A 22,741-nucleotide genomic window follows, 5' to 3' on the forward strand; every position below is an offset into this window, starting at 1 on the left:
TAACACAGACATATGTGCTGAAATGATCACTTTTATTTAAAACAAGTGGCATATACTACTGACCCCAGACTTTTCTGTGTGTTGTGGGAGCACAAAAATGGGTTTTTCGTTTCCTACCTCATCAGTCACTAAATGTAAATATGTGGTGTGAGAAAAGCTTTTGCGTCGTGGTGATTGATGAATGTTAGATTTATCTCTACTTTCTATCACAATAATGTTCACCTCTGACAGGCCCTTCAATCCCCTGAAGCCATCTAGCAAATTAAAAATAAATGTGATTTATGCTTTGATGACACATTTTATAATGAAATGACTTCAGGTGAGGGAAATTCACAAGTTATACACACACCTGTTAATGTTTTATTACTTCACATCTTTGTTTTCACAGATCTATACCAACAGTATATCCAGAATTTAATTCAATCCAAACTTAGGCTGCCTCTGTTCGTCACTTCGTATGGTGCAGCCTCCTTTGCTGACTCCTGTCCTCTGTTCTCACTGGAACAAACAGAGTCTCCATTAGTCACAATAAAGGCAAAGTCAGGTTTCTAAAACCCTAAAAAAGGTTCAAAGGGCTTACCTTAAGGCCAGGCTGACACAACCTACCAATTTTGGCTGTGGGGAGTGCAGGTGTGCATCTGCCCTGAAACCCTCATCAGTGCTGAAAGGTGATATTAGAAGGTATTAGGTGAGTGGAGCAACAGGCATTTTGTCAAGTCTTTGTTTCATTCTCTGGTGTGGATTAAGGTTAGGTTCACCCCTGCCAGGAGCTTGCTTGCATATATTCCTTGAAATACACAGTAACTCTTAAAGTTCACTCTATGTTTTATTATACTAGCAAGTAATAGCAATATGTGTGTGAATAAAGAGACCTTTTATCCTGCAAAACATTGTCAAAATTTAAATAGACAAACGTTCAGTTGTCAAGGGAGTTCACAGTGGATGTGGATGGACAGTTAGATGATGTCACACTGCAGCAGAGAAAAGGGTGAAACTATATTGTTATAGCATTGTTATTTGTATTCTGTCTGTGGTCTGTCTGGGGTGTAGCATTGAAAATATTCTTTGAATGTTGGCTAAACATCATGGGGAACCTCGGCTTGCACGTCACGCACGAATGCATGGAACGCAGGCCATAGCCACAGTGTCATGGTTGTGAGATTACGACACACTTGTCAAATTGGCGATCTGTCATCGGAAGATTACGCTTACAGAACCGTATGTTTGCCTTCATGATTCACACGGACACGGCAGAGATACAGTACAAACACTCATCCTCTTCAAGACAAACTGCAGACAGACTGTATAACCGGTTGTTAAATATGAATTATCGCCCGACAATGCGGTGATTATGCCCACAGCTAAAAGTGCATTAAAAATAAGTGTCAGGTTGACTTAAGTGATCTCTGCTGTAGAGGTGTGACTCTCGCAGCTCAAGTAACAGCTGCCATCCCTCACCAAAACTCAACACTCCTAACATTTTAATGGGATATTAATCCTCCAGCCAATACGCACCATGGTTGTCAGTTGTGTAGTTTTCAGAATCTCATCGTATTGCGAGTCACCACAGAAGAACATGGGTGAACCGTATTGTGTGTGGTTTCCTTTTGTTTCCATTAATGTCATTTACGCTTTTTATTCACAACAGAATTGGGTTTCAGTTTGTGTACGTGTTCGCACGTGTCCCCACAGATCGCACGCTCTTAACGCTCCATACATTTCCAAAGCAAAAATTGTTTATGGAAGACTCATTTCCTGCCCTTAAGGCGGCTATGGTTTCCATTTCAGTGAAGTGACGTAAACTGAAGACACGGTTTACAGTATAATCCGTCATGATTTAAATGATGCGTTATTTTATTACTCAAGAGTAGATGTAGAGGGATATCAGCACATCGTTTAGTAAGTGATGTACTATTAAAGGTACAACACGTGTATTAACCTTTATCACGTCAGCATATTTTCCAGATCACACATGGGACCACAAGTCAAGTCTGAGTCATGTTTCCTTTTCCTAAAGTTGAAATCGATTCCACTTACATAATGGTATATTTACAGCAGCCTTGGCAGGACACAGAGACATAGCTCTTTATTTAGTTGGCTTGAAATCAGAATGGAGACACTTGGCTCTTTGACAGCCCCCTCTGCAACCTGCCTGAACGGATTGACCCAGCGCTTCCCCTGACTGTCCTTAGGACAACTGTGCTCAGTCACACTCGACCAGTGGAGTTCGCTGTCTTCTCGTCCTGTGTCGGAGCAGGGTTGGCGAGTGCTGATTCTATATTGTGTATCTACTCGATCTTACCAGCAACTGTGTCATTCGCTCACCTGAATTCGATGCTAAGTAGAAGGAAGGATCCAGTGTGCTGGTGATAATGACTCGAGTAGTGCTTTAATTTGTTTTTTTTACTTCTATCTCCATATTCATGTAAATGTTTTTATGTCAGGATACGGTTCCGTCTTTGATACATGTTGTAGTGTAATGGTAATTTCCCTTGCAGTGACAGCTTTAGCCCAGTTAAACGTTGTTTTTTCTCTCGGAGATGTAGGACGCTGCTGTCAGCGCCATCCTCCTCCTTGCCATCCTCCAGTGCTCAAGTTCATCACAGTTGACAGGTTCTTGTTACCTGTACACAACTTCGTCAGTGAGCCGCTGCACACAAACGCGCAGCGACACAACATGTGTCTGTCTGCCTGTCAATCAGTTTGAGGGACAGAAACGGAGCAAACTCTTGGATTTTACAGACCTAAATGGTAAAAGTAGTAACAGATTATATTTTTCTTTTACATTTTTGAAAAAGAAACTCAATCACTCTACTGTAAATTGTGGATCTAACACATTTTGTTACATTAAAAAAAGTAACCTTTACTCGGACCAACACCATGTCAGAGCAGAAGAGTAAATGTGTACTGGCTACATCCCTTTAATCAGTAAGGTTTTTTCTAGACTTGTAGTATCCACTTAAAGATGTAGCTGGAGACCCCAAGTAGTTTAGGTATTGAGGTATCATGTTTGCCAAAGAGGGGCTGATGTGGCCATTATTCCCCATTTTTTGGTGCCATGATTACCTTCTCCCCTATGGGCACCTGTAGATGCACAATAGAGCCAAGCAATCCTTGTCCCCTTTGACCTCCTCCCCCTCTTATTCACTTTGGTACTCAGGCAGCATCAGATGGTAATGGATAGCCACAGGAACTCTGTGGAGTCTGTGTTCTCGACCAGACTATGTCTTTGGGGAGTTAGGTGGAGACTAATGTTGTGTTGTCTGCCTTCAGATCATGTCTATTGACAGGACAGAAACCACCATTACACCAGGAAGGGGGTTTGGGGGGGGTCAGGTGAAACAGGACTCCCATTACAGATAACATGAAGAGATATACTGAAGCTGCAGAGAGAGGAGCTGTGCGCCAGGTGTTTGTGCAACATGACAAATGTACACATAATGAGAGACCAGGCTGTCGGGGCAGGAAAGTGGAACATGTAGAATCATTCATGCACCGTTAGGTCAAACTGTGACACACGCACTGAGCACTGGTACATATACTGTAGTAGTTCAACTCTCAATAGCATTATCAGGGTTTGTATGGTTTTAGTCAGACTAGAACAACAGTGGGTGTCATGGGCTCTGCGTGCAGCACTATCTATCTCCAGGCATCATGAGCCATACAAAAGCTTGTACGCAATTGCGTCACAGCCCTCTGCAGGTACAGATTAACAAGAACAAGAACAACAGCAGGAAAAAACAAGAAAATAAATGGATAGACAGTGACATGATGTAATAACACGAAACTATGTGAAAATTTCACTGCACGTTACTGTAAATCCTGACTGACTTCACAACTGAAAGCTCACATTTCATGACATCATTCTGCTCCAAACACTTTGTGGTTGCAGATGTTAAAACAGCACTGCGGTGTGAATGGCTGATGCCATGTTTGCCTTTGGGGTCGTGCCCTGAGTCAAACCAGTGGCCCTTTCAATAACCCAAGCCTTAAGAGAGATCTGCCCATTGTTCCCACAACAGTGCTTAAGGGAAATATGTGTGTGTGTGTGTGTGTGTGTGCACACCCCAACCCCCTCTTCAAACCTCACCTCTCTCTCCCCTCCTTTGCTTTCTCTTTCACACCCTCTCAGCTGTGCTCACTCACTCATTCTGAGCCAGGCCAAAAACTGGCAAGGCAGCTCCTGCAGTCAGGAACTCCTGTCCTCAAGTTAACCTAGGCAGCCAAAACTTTGCACCCTCTTTTCCGGGTTCGCCAGGGACGGGAGTGTGGAGGAGGCATGGAGGTGGCTCATCAGGCGATTCATAGTTTACCTCAGTATGGACTTGCTAATTTATCATCATCACATCAAGGTAATATATGACTCCTGCTATGGGCCTGAGGTTTAGCTCGATATGTAATGAAATACATAATGCATGATGTATTTCTGCACACGTACACAGATGTCGTTGCCATACAGATGTCTCTGTTGTAACAGCTGCACGTTTCAGGAGGAGGATTAGATCATCCGGAGGTTATATCTCTCATGAATCAAAGAGACTTGGCATGTGAGAGGGGAGGCATCATTTGTAAAGGTGATAAATGAAATAGGGGTATTTCTTATTTTATTAAATCCTCATCATGTTTCTTTATGAACTTTTTGCACTCTAGTGTTGCTCAGTGAGCAACTTCCTCTTCCGTTGGAGGTATTTATGATGTGTGGGCTTCTGAGAAGACTATCATTAGACATAATATTGAATCTCAACTTGCCCCTGCCTGCATGCAAACAAGAAGGCTCATGCAGACAAGAGGGAGAACTGACACTGATGAAGTCAATGAACCTCCCATTGTACACACACACACACATATTATGCACAAATACCCACACAGATACAAATGTTTGGAGAATTTGTGACACATCTTTTTTTTGTTATTCAAAGCTAAACATTGTAGTTACAGTGTCTGCATTGTTTGCAGGGCCAGCAGCAGCAGCTGTTTCCTCCACTCACAAGACTCCCAGCCAAAGTCTGTGAGATCCAAACTTTTTCCTCTGACACAAATGTATTCCACTCCATTCCATATAACTATTTTGCCACATTGCTGATGGCTTTAAAGGTAGCAAGACAGAAGATTTTCACCAGTGTCCCGCTCTGTATTGCTCTTAGATTATTTTACAACAGGGTATTCGTTATGGAACCACATTAAACGGATAGTTTTACATTTTGCAAGATGTGTTTGTTTGCTTTTCGGTTGAAAAACAGACAAGAATTGTGTTTTTGTATCCCATGAAAGCTAGGAGAGGCAGGATGGAGGCTGGAAAAACAACTTTCAGAGACTTCTGCGCTAAGCGAACTAATTAATATTCTTAATGTAATAGCTTTTCCTTATATACTGTATGTTGTATGTTATACTTTATTTGTCTTGCAGTAATAAAGCTCCATACATTTAGAAACATATACCATTTAACTGCTTCTTCATAAACTTCACCACTCAATTACAATTTGATTACCCACAGCAAATGTAATCGGTTATTCCCAATTAATTAAACTAACTTTGTAGTCGTTCCATGGCCTACCTAAAATGAACAGATACAGTATTAGTGTGGATGTAGTTTAAGATAACTGTCCTCATGTTGTAGGGTATATTGTATTTAACAGACGCTGTAGAGTACTTTTCAAAATGTCTGCACATATTACACAGTATCTCACTCGCATGGATGAACTTCATGTTGTTTTACAGCACTGACTTACAGCAGTGCAGGTCACAGTGAAATGTATTGGGGCTCCAGGTATTTGAACAATTACAGCACAGTGGGAGCCTTTGTTGTCTCCCACCTGTTTTCAGCCATTAGTTTAAAGACCAGTCTGCAGCTGAGTTTGGCCACTTATTAAAAGCAGTGGCCACAACTGGAATGAACAGTTGTAGCTGTTTGCACTCAACACAACTCAGGCGGTAATTATGACACACAGAGGCGAACCATGTACGCTGTTCTGCAAATTGGGAGAGCTACTACTGAGAGGTTGTCACCTTTAGGTTAGTTTTGTGTTAAAAATGTGCAATTAGCTGAACTGGGGTTATGCGATGAATATCCTGCATATGTACTGTACTTGCTATAATCGTGTTTCTGGAGGTCTGCATTACTCACTTGTTTCAACATGCAGTCTTTCTCTAACACAATGCAGCTGGAGTACAATATTTCTTTCATCTTAGACCCCATTTTCACTGGTCCAAAACCCCAGTTTTTAAATTGGTTTTTGACCAGGAGGAATGCATTTAATTGGCATTCACTCTCGGGTCAAATTACTCTATAGTGCATATGGGTTTTTAATCAGCTTTGGCTCACGAGGATGAACACATTACTTTGATCTTTGTCAGTTTTGTTTTAGGGAGCGATACAATTTGTTGTGTCATTCAGTGCCTTTCCTCGCTTACTTGGATCGGATCAATTGAATGATCATTTGAAAGAGGGGACCAAAGGGCACAGGGCAACAGACCAATTACTGGCAAGAATGGTGTTAATCACCTTTTTAGGGTCTTCACCCAGGTGAGAAAGAGGCTTACGAGACAGAAGGGTGAGTAAACTAAGTAGTATTTTTAATAAATGTTCTACTGCAGATACTATTGTCTGAATCACTTTTCTGTATCAGTCTTTTTCTGAACTTCATTTTTAACCGTGAATAAGGAATCCTGACTTCTTTAATACAAGCTGTCCTCTAAAGTGCCAGACTGCATGTCTCTGTTGTGCTGACAGTTGTTCACCGCTGAGTTTCTAGAACTTTGGAACGGTGTGCTGAAGCATGGTGAATCAGGGGAATTGCAGCAGCTGCCACGGTTGTCTCTTCAGGTTGAGTCATGCTATGAGTGAAGATCCCCGTCTGTCTGTATCAGGGAACTCCTGCGAGGATTGCTCATTTAAGGGGCGATGATTGAGGGCTTCCTTTGAGAAACAGTGCCAGTCACGCTCATAAGTAGTCTATCAATTGTGCAGTGGAGAATAATACCTGAAGGCTGCTTAACTGAAGCTTGTAAAGAATCTGTCAAAAAGAAATAGCCTCCAGTCGTTTTATCTGGTGGACAGACAGGCAGCATTGACCCACAGGTGACAAGCTGACAACTGAGCTTAATGTCTGTAGCTTTTCTTCCTTCTTTGTAATTCCTAATTACTATGAAAGCTGCAATTAGGGGCCCAGAAAGCAAATGTTTATTTTTCACAGGAATGTGAAGGAGTCAAATAACTGATTAGCAGGTATGTGTGTGTGTGTGTGTGTGTGTGTGTGTGTGTGTGTGTGTGTGTGTGTGTTTAGAGGACAATCCAGAATTGATGTGTCTCTATCACAAGTCAAACATCATTACAAACAGCATTAGCACTGATGCACTAGGAGATTATTACTGATTTACACTGTGACGCAAATGAAGTATTAGTCATTTATCCCTCTAAAGCAGTGTTTCTCAATCCTGGTCCTCAGGACCAACGGCCCTGCATGTTTTAGGTGTCTCCCTGCTCCAACACACCTGATTCGAATAAATGGGTCGTTAGCAGGCTTTTGCAGAGCTCGTTGACGAGCTGACTATTTGAATCAGGTGTGTTGGAGCGGCATAAAACATGGCTCTAAAGCACCTGAATGTTGGCATGCCTCTAATTAACCAAATGAAGACATTAATACTGTAGTGTGTCACGTTAAAATATGAAACAATCATTGTCAAATGAGTTCACACAGGGCTGATTAGGACTCTCTCTGTGTTTTTCTGTAAAGAAGGTCATGTGTCACCCGGGCTGGACACAGGAAGTGATTTCTTTTATACCAAGAGGCAACAGCAACATTGCACTAGTAAAGCTAGATGGCTACAAACAGATTGAAGTGTGACTAAAAATTAAAATAAGCGCCTATGAAAGTGAAATCTATTGCTAAAATACCCCATTTATTTAGCAGTTTGCTGAAATAAACCTGTGTTCATCTGGTGTATAATATATGCACATATATATATCCATTTACATGTCATTGTTTCTGTACACAAAGGCAGAATTTGTGTAAATCAGCAACAAAGATACCATAAGGTTACACACTGTAGCTTTAAGTGTCAGAAAAGGCTTCCAAAATAAAGTCTGTTCCTTAGTCATGGACAAATCAGCTCTCAGGTCTCTTAGAATGCCATGAATGTCCTTGAGCTAAGTGTGTTTGACATTTCACTTGTCTTTATAAATCAAGTGGCCAGGTGAGCCACTATTAAAGAAGAAGACGGGAAATGGAAAGAGTAGAGTGTGCTGTAATGTGGTATGCTGTTGAATGCTCATTTCACAGATTGGCAACTGTTGTTTCTGGGAGGAAATGTAGCCTGTCCATGCAAATCATGAAAACAGTAGCTCCAGGATAAAGGCTAATTCATTCAAAAATGATGACAAAAAAAAGCTCACAGGGGGAATCACAAAGAGTTTGCATGACAATTGACACACCAATGCTAAATGCCAAATAGGCCATTGAAAACCCGTGCACACAAGAATGAGTTAAAATTGTATCCACACAGAACCAGTCAGTGCTTAAACATGCATGTTAAAAGTCAGATTTTAGTCAGACTAAGACAATAATTCAATACAGCCTGTATAATGTGATTCATAGTCCGATTAATTAATGAATACAGACAGAAGTACAAAAGTAAGAAAAAAAAAGTTAAAGAATATACTTGTGAAGCAGAGCCTAATAAGCAAAAAATATCCTGCACCTGCTGTGACATGGTAACATGAGATTTCCCTAATAATATAAATTTGTCGTCAGCAGTTGTGTGTTTTCTAATGTGTATTAGCTTCACATTTATTGTTATTGGTTTGTTGCTGTTTTTAGTTTGTGTCGTTTTATTTAAAAGATTTTTCATATACTGTATGTTGATGTAGGTGAATATACTTTTTCCTCTTCAGTTTATTTTAGTTTTGAAAAACTCTTAATAAGTTCATTGATTTCAAAGAGTAACACAGTGTCGCTTTGAATTGTCATTTCATGGTATTATTTTCAGCTGTGTTGTTTCTCGTTAGTAATACTCATACTAACATGAGTGTAATAACCTAATATTCATGTGTGTCATAATAATAGATGCAAATGACTACTGATGCGGAGGTTAAATGCATTTTATATGAAAATGACATTCTCCTTAATGAAAACATAGTAGATGTAGCCTGAGGGAAAGTAAAGATAAGACTTTTTGTTTCAGGGGGGCGGGCCCACAAAAAGCTTGGACCAGCCCTGCACCGGCACTTATGGTCTCGCTCTCACAGTGGAAGTGGCAGAACATCGATAACCTCTTCCTCTCCGACTTTAATTCATTATTTCTTCAGCCCACACGAGGAGTCTGTTTCGCTGAGGTCGTCCGTGTTAGTGACCCACACCTGAAGCGCATGTTTAGTGTGTTTTGGAGCGTTTTTCTTTTCTTTTTCTCAGCGGCAGGAGAGTCACTCACATGAGAGAGTAGACGCAGCAGTCACCGGTCAGTGCCTCGTTTGGTTGTTGTTCGTTGTTGTTTGTAGTTGTTGACGTGTAACGTAAACGGAACGGAACTGTCGGTATATGTGAAGATAACGTGACATCATGTTTGTGTAAGGCTGCCTCTTTGTTGGGTGTTTTACTTGTGAATGGATAGATAGCGCACGCGCAGTAGAAATTATGCAGCATGGACACAAATGTTGCTTTGCAGTTTCACTGCGAGTGTGTGCGTGTGCGCGCGCGCGCGCGTGTATGTTTGCTGGCATACATTTGGGTTTATATTATTTATTTTGCATATGTTTGCATTTAGTGTTTCCTTGTGGTCCTCACGGAGACCAAAACCTGGTCCTAATGTGGTTAGATTAATGTTATGGTTAGGCATTAAACGGTTATGGTTGATTAGGGATAATGCTTTGGGTTGACTGACCATATGAATGGAAATCAATGCAGTCGCTCTCTTTCCTTCCCTGTGTGTGTGTGTGTGTGTGTGCGCGTGTTTGTGATTGACAATTAATGGAGCTCTGAGGGCAAGTCAGTTACGGGTAGTGACTAATCAATGGATCAGGGTCAGAGGTTACTAACCCATTATTGAAATGAAGGACTGAAGGACTGAAGTGAAAACTTGAAAACATCAGTAGAATCAGAGGGTACCTCACCATACGATATATGGTCCACGATACCAATACTATTACATTGCAACGATTCTGCGATAATCAATTTATTACAAGAAAATCATACAGCGATACACATGATATCTGCCTAACTGAACAAAACAAAACCTCCGTGTAAAGTTAAAATTGCAGAGAACAATGTGTAAAGTCTATGTATTGAATGTGGATGGGGCATCTCTTAACATAGCTTTCTCCGTCATTATTCTGCTGTAAACTCCCTCTTCTTAGGCCAGGTAACTTCCACCCAAGTTTTCCTCATTCATTTGAGCAGCACCACCATGGGGAGACATGAAGTAGTGACTATTTACTCTAGAGCGCCTCAATTTAGTAATTCAAATATCGATATTTGCTGTTCCACTGTAATGACACCAGTCAGATTTTATTCCAACAATTTGCAAACTTTGTGACTTTTTAAAATCATCAAATATCATAATCTTTGCACAGAACATGGTCTTAACCTTCAAACAGCAAAAATAACCAACAGATTAATAATTGATGGGTTTGTGATCAATCAATCTTTTGATTATTTTTCAACTAATCATCTAAAAGGTCTGCAATTTCACAGCAGCCAGGATTCAATTCTTCAGTTATAAGACATTCTAGTTAGTATTGTGTAAAAGAAATAAAAGTAGCAAATCATCTCATTTGAAAAGTGCAATATTTGGCATTTTCCTTTGAACATGTCTGTTTATTTGTGTGTTTGTTTGTAAATGTATGATCAGTTATGTGAAGCTCCTTTTCTGTTTCTGCCTCAGTACGAACGCACGTTATTATTATTGAAGCAGTTTCAGAAATGCTGAGAATGTACGACACATATTAACAAAACATGTTGAGATTAGCACAGACTGAGTAACAGTATCAGTGACCATCTTTAGCCCGCGAGATAAACACAAGGTTGCGTCACATTCAATTCAATGCCTAACAACATGTCACATCATGTCACATTGTGCGGTGCATGTTAGCTCTAAGAGAACAGAAAGGAGTATTTGGTGAAGCTGTTAATGGTGTTTAATGAGACGGCAACATTATAACCTTGAATCTTATTGTGACTTCTAATTTAAACCATTTTCTGACATGACAAAATCCATTTGGGTAAAATAATAACAATAATAATGATAATTGGCATTTTTTTTGTTCATTATCGTCTCTATGTCATGGGAACTTATAGCAGATAAACGCTAACATAGTGAGTGCTGCACTGGACAAACACTGGCATCTGCTGCCTGCTAATGAGATCTTGTCGATACTAAGAGAGTGCATCAATCTAGCTGTGAGTCCTGCTCTCTGATCAGTCGACCTCTAGATACACACTAAACAAAACAAAACAAAAAACACACACTTACTTATAATCACTTACAAAATAACTGCTTTGCTGTTTCGACTTTAAATGTATTGAAAATCCTTTAACTACACAGGGATGAACCTGAGCTTCTAACCCGCCTGTCATTTCCCATTCTAGTCAATAAATAGTGTTTGTATGCAAAGTGCAGCTCACATCCGTGTTACTGTACAATCAATGGATCAGGATCCCCGGTGGGTTAAAGTCATGAATAATTCAGCTGTTGTGTGACAGTTGTCTGTTAATAGCTCATCCGTTCCACCAGGTGCAGACATGTGAAATGCCCTGAGTCACCATTTGTTGATTTTTCATCTTAATAAAGCTCAAGTGGAGCTGTGCAAAACAGTGCTGTAGTCACTGTGATCACTGCAACCATTTGTTACATGAAACAGGTTGTTTGTGGAGCTGAATCAGTATAAATAACCTGTCTCTAATGGAACATTTGTACATTGAAAACACTTATTCTAACATTTATAGTCTCTCTCTCTCTCTCTTCTATCCTCTTTGAACTTGGTTAAAATTCATTTAGATGTTTACCTGTCACTCTCCTCAACCGGTTAGGACACAAATCATCGTCCAGCAATGAACTCCAATGGTTTTGAATATTGTTTTATATTATTATATTATAAACCTTGTTTATAATACAAAAAACGTAAAGACATCCGACTACGACTACTTGAGAAACAACTGGATACTTAAATCTTTTCTTTTCTCCTCCATTGTGTGAACAGGGGGAGACAGAGAGCGGATGACAGCCAACCATGAGACCTACCTCCTTATGGCCAGCACCCAGAATGACATGGAGGATTGGGTGAAGACAATTCGAAGAGTCATCTGGGCACCTTTTGGTGGAGGTCAGTATGCAAACAACCACTGTTTTTATATTAATATTGACCATAGGTGTGAGTGTGAGAGTGGATGGTTGTTTGTCTCTATATGGCCCTGTGATGGATTGGCGACCGGTTCAGGGTGGACCCTGCCTTTTCGCCCTATGCCATCTGGGATTGACAGGGGATGAGTGAGTGTTTACGTGTCTCCTCCACTGCTTAGTTCTCCTTGTGCCACGGAGGAGTTCTTCACCTCAACTTGACATGGTGATTATTTGGTAGAGTGAGATTTCTTCCTCACTTCACAAATGTCAGTATTGCTACCAAACACACTCAGATAGTGTTTATTTTGGCTGGACACACAAATCTGACTGAAAAGTCTGCCATAATGTCAGTCTTTCTGACATGAGAAAAAACCTGGTTTGTCTGCAGTGTGAATAAAGCCTTTCAGTTGTTTCCGCAGAAAGGGCAAAGTGTGAATGATCAAATCTGATCTTCCATGTTTGTTTTGCTCTCTATCAAAAGAAATGAATGCGTTGAAATCAGTTACTTGTGTCCTGACTTATGTGGCATCACTGTGCTGATTACTGAGCCTCCCACCGCGCCGCTGTGGATTATCATTGACTGCACTGGCAAACATTGGCCAACATTGTGTAAGGGCCGGGTACAAGTGCGGCATTTGTAACTGGACAGGGAGTTCATGCCGCTCTCAGTGACACAGTGAATGCATTCGGCTGAGCTGGCCCCTCTGTTTTCAGCTCAGGGAGTTTGATGTCTATTGCAGTTGACTGCTTTTCAAAAGGACGAGCCATTTGTCAAAGATGCCACAAGAAAGGTGGCTCCACGTTGTGGAGTGGAGCCCCGGCTGCCTCTGTCCCTCTGTCTCTCTCTCTGCCTCTCTCTCTGTCTCTCTCTCTCTCAGACACACACATACACACAACATGTGCACACACAAACCCTCATATTCCATCCGTTCACATTTTGCAGTAGCAACAGAGACGATGTGAGCCCTGATTGGCTGGCCAGTGGCCCTGAAGTGTGATTCTGTTCATAGAGTGACAGACAGGGAGGGAGGGGAAGGGAGCCCCAGTGTTTAGCCCACAGAGCAGCTTGGATTCTCCAACGGTTTTGCTGTCATGTGCTGAACACTTGGTATGATGCTGCATTAATTACCAGCCAGTTTAGTACAATCAGTTGGACCAGAGAGAGCTCGAAGTCAGAGAAATGTGCAGCTGTGGCCTCTCCATCTGGATACTGGGAGATTTATTTCATGGTAATCACACATTTTAAAATGTAGTTTTTGTTTTTGTTCCAAATTTGAAATTAATACTATGTAGTGCACCCTTTGAGTTGCTTGTATTATTAAGTTATACATTTCACAACTTATATTAAAAGTATCCAGACTGGGCTTGTTGATTTTATTCATTTTTGTTTTATGAATATTTTGCAATGTAAAAATACATACATCCACCTCCTGTTTTACCTCTTGTTTTATTTGTTGTTATTTATTTGATATCAGACATTGTCGACCAAGTTTTTTGTAGTTTAACAGTTAAAAATGTAATCTTAAAACTACACAAAACCACAGTTAATGGCATGTAACGTATTAGCTGCCCTTTATTTATGGACTTTTCCACTCATGCTCTGCTTCTTTAAGAGTATAAAGGTTCTCTAGTGTGTATCTATAAGGGTTTGTCAGTCACATGGTGGTGGTGATGATGATTGTGGTGGTGTTTTTGCAGAAATCTCTGAGTTCTTTTCTTTTGCTTCTGTGCTCCAGATCTAGCTCCAAACAAAATGCGCTCTTGAGCTGTGATTTCACAAGTGACCTGGTTACGCCTGTGAAGTGATTTTAAGCTAATCACTCAACAATATAAGACAATAATGGTGTTAGATATCTAATAATCTAATGTTTGTATAAGGGGTGGCTGTGGATCAGGAGGTAGGTGGTTTGATCCGTGAATCCTTTAGTCTGCATGCTCAAGTGTCCTTGGGCAAAAGTCTACTAAAACCTGAAATTGCTCTTGCTGGCTGTGTTAACAATATTTAATTTACCATTTTTATAAATAACCAAGTTAATTGAGTCTAATATACTGTATAAATACAACCAAGTAAAAACAGTGAAGCTGTGAACTATTGAGAAGCAAAGAAAATATTATATATGAAGACAATGAAAAGGTGATAGGAAGAGAGAAAAGAGATAGCAAGAAAAGAGAAAAGAAAGAATAGCCTGCATCATGTCTAGATTCCTCTCCCTCCCCCTTGTGTGTGAGCATAGATGTAATTGTGTGTGTGTGTCATGTGTGTGCAGCAGCAGGTTTGTGAAGCATGTTTGATGGAACCTGTTCAGTACCTAGGGAGGGAGAGAGAGAGAGAGAGAAGGTGTCCCCTCTTCTTTGTTTGTCAAATGTTCCGTGGTCGTAGTACGACCCGAGCCAGTGTGGAAAAACAAAGCAAATATACATATAAACACATACACATCCAGTCCTTAAGCTGGTTCACACATGTGACCCGGGAAAACATTCCTAGACTCATGACCAGACTGTCTGGAGGAGGGATGACCTCGTTTTCATTTAGTCACTCTCTCTTTTTGTGCTCTTATGGTCGTTGCAGCATCTCTGTGAGGATATTCGTCTTTATTTGTTTTCCTCTGGTGGATTTTCCAGTCTGTTTTCCAGTTTGTTGGGACATGACCGTTTTGTCTTACGCATTGCTGTAAATATTGAAGTGGAAAATATCTGCAAAGTGACTGACCCAAAGGAAAAAGAAGAGAACACAAGACTTTACTGTTAAAGGCTGAGCTGCCTGCTTTCAAATGAAAGAGGACAGTTTGACGGACCTGTTGTCAAACGGATGCATCCTTCTCATTTCTGCCTTGATTTTCTGCTTTCTCGCATAGCTAAAAAACCAGAGACCAGTTCTTGGAAAATGCTAGAATGCAGACGCTTTCAATTCTGCACCTCTGGTATGTTATCTTATCACAAATTTATTAATAGGCGTTTCTTCCGGAAGCTTGCAAGTTTCAAGAGGGGTGAGTATGACAGTCAACTGATAGAAAATGCCAGTGTCTCTGTGTCTGATGGCGCTGTAACTGATGCGTTTGAGCTTGTTTACTAGAAATGCCACGTTATGAATTGATAAAATGTCCATATTTGCTATGAATTCAAAGTGTTCAGATGAAAACTGGTGGGGTTTTTAAGCCGTGCCAAACGCTGTCAGAAGCACAAGAATTCCGGTAAGGTCAGTTGAATTCAGTCACCTTGCGGTACCTCGTCGTACCACGTGTGTGCATGTGTGTGAGTAGCCTCTGTCTGTATCTAGAGACCGGAAAAGTATGCAGATCCAAATCTCTCAGGAAGGCTGCCTAAATCCCCTCTTGTGTTGCGTTCACATGAGAAGGCTGCAAATGGAAATCAGCCCCTCTTTTTTTTGTGTGTGTATACGACGGCTGCCTCAGACAAAAGGCGAGAGCTGCTCAGCAGGAAGTTAGAGATTGGATCATCGGCGTAAAGCTTTGTGGGTGTACATATTTGAGCTTTGGCTGTGTGGTTGATCTTGTCACAAATCTTTTTCAATCAATTTATGTGCTCGCTGCGATGTGTCCTCAACTGTAGATTTTCTCATTTCAGGATGTTACTGTTGAATTATTCAGCTATAAAGAGAGAAGCAGGTTATAGATGTGAAAACAGTACATACTATAATGTAATGTTCAAATATGAGGTGGGGGGATCATTCATTGCGGAGTTACTCATCCCTCTTGCACAGTCATTTAATATTTTTGTCTTTCATTTCAGGGATCTTTGGTCAGAAGTTGGAGGAGACGGTGCGCTATGAACGCCGCTTTGGGAACAAGCTCGCTCCCATGCTGGTAGAGCAGTGTGTGGATTTCATTCGCCAGTGGGGCCTCCAGGAGGAGGGTTTATTCCGGCTGCCTGGACAGGCTAACCTGGTCAAAGAGCTGCAGGACGCCTTCGACTGTGGTGAAAAGCCTGCGTTTGATTGGTGAGGAAACATGTGAGCACACTTGGATGGCTGAGTGCAATTTTAAGTAACCTAATGTACATTCAGACCGCTGACTAGTCACATTTGTACATATACAAAGAAAGGGAACATTAACCACCGTATTTCATTGTGGTCAGTTTTTAATGCATTCTGCCACTGAAGCTCTCCCCATGTAGCACTCACTCAAACAACAAGACAACTCTCTATGATCTCATCCTGCTTGAGATTGAGTGAATCCTCGCAGCAGAAATACTATATTGAACTTTTTTATATATATCATATTGAAATTAAACCTGCAGTTCAAATAAAGCAACATTTTTGTGAATATAGGAAAGTGAAAGGAAAGATTAAAAACACATTGTTGGAATGTTTAACTTAAACATATTTATATTTGTCCAGGTATTAAAAAAAGAGAGATAAGATGATGAAAATTGTGAAAAAAGAGGCAATAACAAATATCAAATAAAACACAGTTGACCCAACAATTAACATACTGTACAGTGACTGTCAGGGGTATCAAACAAACAGAAGACCCAACATGAATAAGAGTCTTTAATAAAGTAAACATATAAAGAGTGAAACATAAGCTGAAAAACAACATGGAGCAGAAACATGGTGAGAAGACCAGGAACACATAAAAAAATTGGAGAAACAAACAGGACTGAATTATAACCAAAGGCAGAGCACAGAGACTAAATACACTAAGGAGGCAGGGCCAATCAAACACAGGTGTGACTAACGAGACACAGGTGAAACACATTAGGGCGGGGCAGACGGGACAGGAAGCAAAAACTACACACACGGTGCACAGGAAAGAAAAACAACAAAAGTAGCTGCTAATATCTTCAACTAAAAGTGACGTGGAAAAACCAGGGGGTTATGAAAATAACCAGCACATACCTTGTTGGAAATGAATTATAATTTGTTATAGTTTGCCACCTACAGGTGGCAGTACAGTGAGACAGAGAGCTGGTTTACAATGCAACAACCCTCATTCATCACTCAGGATGACAGAGAAATGCACGAGTGAATGAACATACACAGCCGCATACTCTTGCTCCTCCAGCCCCTTTCATGCCATCCACCACACCACTACCATGTAATCAGCTCCCCATGAATAAAATTTGTCAGGAACCTGGCTGTACATCAACATCTCTCCACCTCCTTGAAACACTGGCTGCAGAAAGACAAATGCATCACATCTCTGCCCTCCACCTCCAGCTTTAACACAACTCATGTCATGGTAAAAGCTTCAGTGTCGGATTAGTTTTCTTCCTGTCTCATCTGCCAGCCCATTAGTCTCCCTGAGCCTACAGTGGAAATCCTTTGCATTTTTATTTATAGTGATGCAAAAAGTGAAGTGATACACATTTGCTTTCACTGGTATTTACATTATCTTCTCCACTGATTCCATCTATGCCTCGCAGCGCCGCTGTCCCTGCACCAGGCTACACCGTGATTCTTTTTTTGACTCTCTGCAGTGTAGCCTTAATAAATCATAACCTCAGCCCGCCCCCACTCTCTGTCTGACTGTCTCGTCTTGTTTTTCCTGCAGTAACACAGATGTGCACACAGTGGCTTCTCTACTGAAGCTCTATCTCAGAGAGCTGCCAGAGCCTGTCATCCCCTTCCAAAAGTACGACGATTTCCTCGCAACCGCCAAGCTCCTTGGGAAGGATGATGAAATGGTAGGAAAGGGTATTTGAAATTCTCACATCTACAGTGTGTCACTCAACAGATTCACATTCGCACACTTTACAGTTATGTATCGACCAAAGTCAGCTCTAAAAAAACCTCTCACATACAGTTTGTGGCATTCAAGCTTATCCCTCACAGCTCAGTCATTGGTGGTCAGACCTGTTTTGTTGTGTTTGTGTGTCTGTGTGCGTTCATGAGTGTTATGTAGGTCCAGAAATATGGTGTAATGCCATCAGTGTGTATTAGACCTGAATAAAGAAGGAACACTAAGCAGCATAGCCAGTATTTACGAGTAGATAAAGTACGTACCTGCTGATTGTCAGGGGGCTGATTTTTCAAGTAGTAATTGTAATTTATATTTAGAATTCTACATCACTGAGAATGTTGTCATTCCAGAAATAAGTTCAAATGTTCGCAGAGACAGAATTGCACCTCTGACTCACTGTTTTTAGGTGAGAGATAATGGACCTTCAAATTGCTTTCACGAAAATGTTTGAATGAGTCTTTTAAAACTCTGTAACACATCAGTGCACTTCTTTGGATGATGTGTTTTATGAGCTAGAAATGACCTATAATTAATTATAACTGGTGTGATGACTTGGTTTGACTTACCTAAACTTACCTCAAATGTGTGCATCGTCTGCAGGGTATGAAGGAGCTGAGAAGACTCTTGGAAAGTCTACCTCCAGTAAACCACAACCTTCTCAAGTACATCTGCAGGTACAGATTATTTCTTTAAGCTGATACATTGTCTTCTGTATAAGTTTCCACATGCGTTGCCTCGCCCGCCGTCGATCAGTGTAACATTGGGGATATTTTTTTCTGTCCGCCAGATTTTTAGATGAAGTCCAGTCATATTCGGGAGTGAACAAAATGAGTGTTCAGAACTTGGCCACGGTCTTTGGGCCAAATATTTTGAGGCCAAAGTTGGAGGATCCGGTCGCCATAATGGAAGGTCAGTATTGTTTGAAGTGTGTAAAACTTCCTTCCAAGTGTGTTAAAGAATGTATGGAGCCTTCAGTTAGCATCAAAAATCTATTGTTAAAATATGGTGGTCTTAAATGGCTGCCTCTGTAGAGCTGACTCAGAACTGAGGAAAGGAAAATAACAATTAATTCCAATAATGTGATTGTACACAACTGAAGTTTCAGTTTTAATTTAATTATTAAAGTTATATAAAAAAAAATAATAATGCTGTGTGATCCCATGTTGTCAGGTACTGTTCTGGTCCAGCAGCTAATGGCCATTTTGATTGGCCGCCACGACGTGCTGTTCCCTTGCAATGAAGACAGCCCCACAGGCCTCGAGCTCGTCAACAACAACGTTGAACTACCGCGGCGGCAAGCAAACACAACTACCTCCACTATCACGACAGCGACTCAGAACGCCGAGAACAACAACACACACATGGTCCGGCAGTGTGTCTGGGAAACACCGGATTCTCCTTCGCACCGCCAACATGTAGACAACAGTGGCTCCCCGCGGTCACTGAGCCCTCGTAATTGTGTCACCGGACGCTTTGACATCACCCGCAGTCCACCACTGACGGTTAAAAAGAACCCAGCGTTCAGTAAAGGCAGTGGGATTGTTACAAACGGGTCCTTTAGCTCTTCACCCGCCTCAGACCCTAGTCAAGAAAAGAACCAGACTCTGAGTGGAGGTGGGAGTTTACCTGTGCGGCGCAGCGGGACGCTCAAAGGTTCAGGCACAAAAATGGGCACCAGTGGTGTCACAAGTGGGAGCGGCACCGGAGGGAATGGGACTGGAGTTGTGCGCATGGGCATTTCAGGCACCGACATGGTCACGGGTAGTCTGAACGGCCGCAATGGCCTCTGGGCACCGAATGGCTGCGTCACATTACGGGTGAACAATAAAACACGTGACGGCTCCAACGGGGATCAAACAACCAATCAGAATCGTCTGTCTACATACGACAACGTCCAGTTAAACCACCAGAACCTGCAGCTACAGAACCAGATCACCAGCACGTGTCTGAACAGCAGCTGTGAGGACAAGCAGAGCGTCGACAGCGCCACCTGGTCCACTTCCTCCTGTGAAATCTCTCTTCCGGACAACTCCACTTCCTGTCGCTCCTCCACCACCACCTGCCCTGAGCAGGACTTCTACGGCGGTCACTTTGAGGACTTGGACGGAGCAGCACAGGATAATGAACTGCCCCAGTCTGGTGGAGGAGGAGGTGAGGGAGAGAGCCGGATCAGCACCAGGGAAGGAGGTGAAGACGGCGCAGGGAGGAGCAGTCGGGGAACCAGCAGCAGTGACAATAGTGATGGTTTCACTGCCGCCAATGGGCCCGGCAGCCACAGCGCTTTGCACAGCTTAGTGGCCAGTCTGAAACAGGAGATGCACAAGCAGAAGACAGAATATGAGGCCAGGATAAAGAGGTATGGTCCCGTCTTTACGTCGGTTATGATAATGGATAAAATGTAATAGCTCAAAAAGTAAAGGCAGATTTTGTCTGAATGTCTCTAGTGACGCAGGAAATGATTTGATATTTGTGGTGATATGGATGTATTGACACTGTCGGACGTTCATACACCCAGTTGCATTGAAATATTTGAAGTTAATCATTTTGATTACACACAACTAAATACCTCCTGAAGAGTAATTGAAGAAGGAGGAATAAAAAAAACAGAGTAAGCAGATTCAGATACCATTTGTATACAGTATGCCAACCTAATATACTGACTCTTGGCTTCAGATTTATATTTAGAATGCTGCGATAAGAGTGATATTGATCTACTCTTCTGACTCTTGGCACAAATGTGAACCTGTAAAGCACCCTCTTTGAAGGCATCAGTAAAATGTGGAAATTCGGCTAATTTAGTTTCATCTGGGTCTAATTTACTGTACCCTGGAAAATGATGTATTAGTGTTGATGGAGGAGGAGTTCATAAGCAGCTTGCAGTGTTGTAATCAAGTCCTCATTATCAGAAACATCAATGAAATACACTCGAATGACGTTAATCCACTTCTATTATTCTGCCTTGCATTACTCTTTGCCTCTAACGTGTGAGTGAGAATGCAGTCCATGCTCGAAAGCCAAGTCACCGGTGCTTGAGTCTGAGCTGAGGAGGATTAGAGTAGGCGCAGTCACACTCATTAAAGATGAATTTATTGTATTATGGTTCAGATTCTGGGACACTGGGGATGCCGAACATGACTGAGTCTACCACTGAGGACTCAAATACAACATTGCAGTCCTCCTGCTTCAGCACTGGTACATCATTTTCCAGTGTGAAGGAAAAAAGACACAGATAGTACTGTGCTGACCATGACACATTCAGTGCCTGTGATAGTGAATGTGTTGTTAAGTCATTAAACTAGTTAAATGCAGCCTCCAAGAAAAAAACAACAACAATTTTTTTTCACCCTCCTCTGCAGCTTGGAGCAGCGCAATCTGGAGCTGGAGACAGAAATGGTGAGCATCCACGAGGAGCTGGACCAGGAGAGGAAGAAGTACACCATGGCGGAGATCAAGCTCCGCAACGCCGAGCGCGCCAGGGACGATGCTGAGCGGCGGAATCAGATGCTGCAGAAAGAGATGGAACAGTTTTTCTCCACGTTCAGTGACCTCACAGCAACCGGCGCTACGACGGCGGCGGCGGCGACTGACCCGCGGCGGCCAGACCGCAGCAACGCCATCTGGATACAGTGAAGGACGATGTGGGAATGAACGTGTGAATGAACAGTAGGCAGGCTCCAAACAGGATTTGGCTGCTGGTTGTAAAGAGAAATGTTGGAAGTTGCAGAACGTCTAACATTTTGAAGCAGGTGGTGTAGGCCACCTGTACAACTGTAGACGTCACCTGGAGTGATGTCAGAGGGACTTTACCTTGTAAATACAGCATTATTTAAACTTGTTTTTCTTCTCTCTCCAACCTTCTCAGAAACTGCTGTGGTACTCACTTATCTGACTTGGAAGTGGAGAAAAAGGAACAGTTCTCCACAGTCTGTGATGAAGGGTGAACATTTAAAAAGGCCGTGTTCAGCAAAACACAAAAACACCTACAGCTTCCTTTCTATCTTAATTCATTTTAAATCCAACCCCCCAAACAAAAACAAAAAATATCTTACTGTTCCATGTGATTCTGTGTCTACTCGTGTACATAGAGGTAAATAATGCAGGAAAACAGCAGCATATGTATGTAAAGAGAAATGAAAGTACTGCTTTCAATGTTTCAGTGATATTTAAGCCAATTCATCAATGTGTGATATTTTATATTAAGATCTTTCCTTGCACTTACTGTCGGTACTGAATGTTCTGTTGGTCAACGTGTGTATGATTTATTAAATTAGATATGACACTGTATATTATGCGCCTGAGCTTATATGCCGTCGTATTCACCCCATGACCAAAACGAGAGCCTGTACTGTAAATATTTTCTAAGTGTAGACACTAATTGTGAGTCCTGTCCTGTGGTTTGAAGCATATTCAGATGGATGTGGCACACGTTATAAATGAATACTGACTGAAGAATTATGTAGCCTGTAAAAAAATAAAAAAAATAAGTAATACATTTGCACGATGGTGACTTGCACGTTGGGTCACTGGCGCAGATCCCAGATAAGATAAAAATGTCTGTAGCGGATGATTTAATCCACGTGACAAAATGTACTTTCTTAATTAAGAGATGTGGAGCTGGTGTCAGTCTTTGAATCCTCAATGGGAAACGCAGCTGGTGGCTGAGCACACGAGGTGCCAGCTTTGAAACAAATACTCCCCCCTGTAGTCTC

At 41.7% G+C, this 22,741-nt stretch overlaps 1 protein-coding gene and 1 long non-coding RNA gene across 8 annotated transcripts in view; one reads left to right on the forward strand and one right to left on the reverse strand.

Annotated features, from left to right (window-relative positions):
* Positions 1-22,522, forward strand: part of arhgap24 (Rho GTPase activating protein 24) — a 64,975-nt gene extending 42,453 nt beyond the window's left edge. For 3 of the 7 annotated variants that reach the window (XM_044012375.1, XM_044012376.1, XM_044012378.1), the window contains 7 exons: positions 12,191-12,313; positions 16,081-16,288; positions 17,844-17,976; positions 18,633-18,706; positions 18,820-18,941; positions 19,203-20,388; positions 21,389-22,522. In XM_044012375.1, coding sequence (XP_043868310.1) covers positions 12,191-12,313; positions 16,081-16,288; positions 17,844-17,976; positions 18,633-18,706; positions 18,820-18,941; positions 19,203-20,388; positions 21,389-21,662 — 2,120 coding nt within the window. In that variant the 3' untranslated portion in view covers positions 21,663-22,522. The other 4 variants (XM_044012379.1, XM_044012380.1, XM_044012377.1 and 1 more) reach the window with 4 other exon arrangements.
* Positions 261-9,584, reverse strand: LOC122758307. The gene is made up of 3 exons (XR_006358139.1): positions 9,427-9,584; positions 581-661; positions 261-498 (listed from the first exon to the last, which is right to left on the reverse strand). It is a non-coding gene; the product is annotated as an uncharacterized LOC122758307 (long non-coding RNA).
* Positions 22,523-22,741: the final 219 nt, after the last annotated feature.

Source organism: Solea senegalensis, linkage group LG21 (assembly GCF_019176455.1).
Source record: "Solea senegalensis isolate Sse05_10M linkage group LG21, IFAPA_SoseM_1, whole genome shotgun sequence".
NCBI lineage: Eukaryota > Metazoa > Chordata > Actinopteri > Pleuronectiformes > Soleidae > Solea > Solea senegalensis.